General features: G+C 44.3%; 1 gene segment (V, D, J or C); it reads right to left on the bottom strand.

Moving 5' to 3' along the window:
• Positions 1-472: 472 nt before the first annotated feature.
• Positions 473-826, bottom strand: LOC139705245 (immunoglobulin lambda variable 6-57-like). The segment is given in 1 exon segment: positions 473-826. A coding segment is annotated over 1 exon segment (354 nt).
• Positions 827-1417: the final 591 nt, after the last annotated feature.

Here is a 1417-nt window from a genome sequence, read left to right as displayed (position 1 = left end):
TCAAAACCAACAAATTCCTAAAGCTAGGAACAATCTCTTTTACCCAATAGATTGTAAAATTGGGGTGATTTCATTCACCATGCAGTATTTAGAAATGTCTGGAGATCTTTGGTCACAACTTGAGAACTAGTTTGCTCTGACATGTTATACATGGAAACCAAGGATGATTCTCAATGTCTTAAAATGCACAAAACAGCTCCCATAACAAGGAATGACTCACTCCTTGTTCTCAATATTTCTGAGTATTTTATGTAAAACTTTTCTATGAAGTGATTGCAGAGGGATTAGGTGGTCATCCTTCAAGACATAGGAGGAGAAATTTGTATTTTGAAAAAAAAAAAAACATACAGGGACTGTTGGACCAAAAATTCCTATTCTAGCATTCAAACACAAGACAGACCCTAGGTTGAAGACTGGCCCAGGATGAAGATCCTCTGGGGAGTTTTTTGTTTCAGTTCCCCATATATCTGAATCACTGTGAGTAATAGTTGTCATAACCAGACAGACAGTGGTAGTCAGCCTCATCCTCAGGCTGCAGTCCAGTGATGGTCAGGGAGGCAGAATTGGAGGAGCTGTCTTTAGAGCCAGAAAACCGGTCTGGAATCCCAGAGGGTCTTTGATCGTACTTGTAAATTAGGAGAGTGGGGGGACTTCCCAGGTGCTGCTGGTACCAGTACACATAGTTATTCCCAATGTCTCCACTACTACGGGTGCAGGAAATGGTGACCTTCTGCCCTAGAGACCCCGACACATGTTGGGGCTGAGTGAACACATTGCCATCCTTTCTGGTAACATTCAGCACCCTCCCAGAACCCTCTTCATCCATTCGCCTGTGCAGTGAACAAGCAGGATTAAGAAAAGTGGAGACCAAGCCATGGTGAAGACAACTTCAAACTCTGCTTCTTGAGCCACATAGACAGTTCAGGGCTCTCCTAACCTTCTTATCTGTCTCTCTGATCTTCAGGGTGGGGGATCTCATGCAAATGTTCCCCTTTCTGGAGGCTGTGCAAGTCCTTCAAACTTAGTCTGGCCTCCATTTGGAGAGAGACAAGATGCTGTTGTTTTTTTACTCAAATGAGTGCACAGGAACTCCTGTGGGTTGAAGGGTCAGAGAAACAGGAAAAAGCTAAGCCAAAGCCTGGAAGACAGTGCCCTCTGGTGAATGAATGAGACATGTCAATCCTGGGTGGGTGCTAGTTCTCAGGATTTCTGCTGTCCCCAAGGCATGCCTCTCACAATTCCAGCCACATGTCCTTGGAATCTCTGCAGAATATTATGTGCTTGCTGTCCAGTTGCATCTTCATGTCTAAGCAAGATATCTAGGCCAAGAGCTACTACTTTGCTTCAGATCTATTGGTTTACTTTGTGCTGTTGGAGCTGATGAATATCACAAGGAGAATGGGCTCTGTTTGAAGGG

The sequence above is a fragment of the Marmota flaviventris genome, chromosome 1 (assembly GCF_047511675.1).
Source record: "Marmota flaviventris isolate mMarFla1 chromosome 1, mMarFla1.hap1, whole genome shotgun sequence".
NCBI classification, from domain to species: domain Eukaryota; kingdom Metazoa; phylum Chordata; class Mammalia; order Rodentia; family Sciuridae; genus Marmota; species Marmota flaviventris.
The sequence above is the reverse complement of the archived record's forward strand: the minus strand, read 5'-3'. Positions and strand labels throughout refer to the sequence as shown.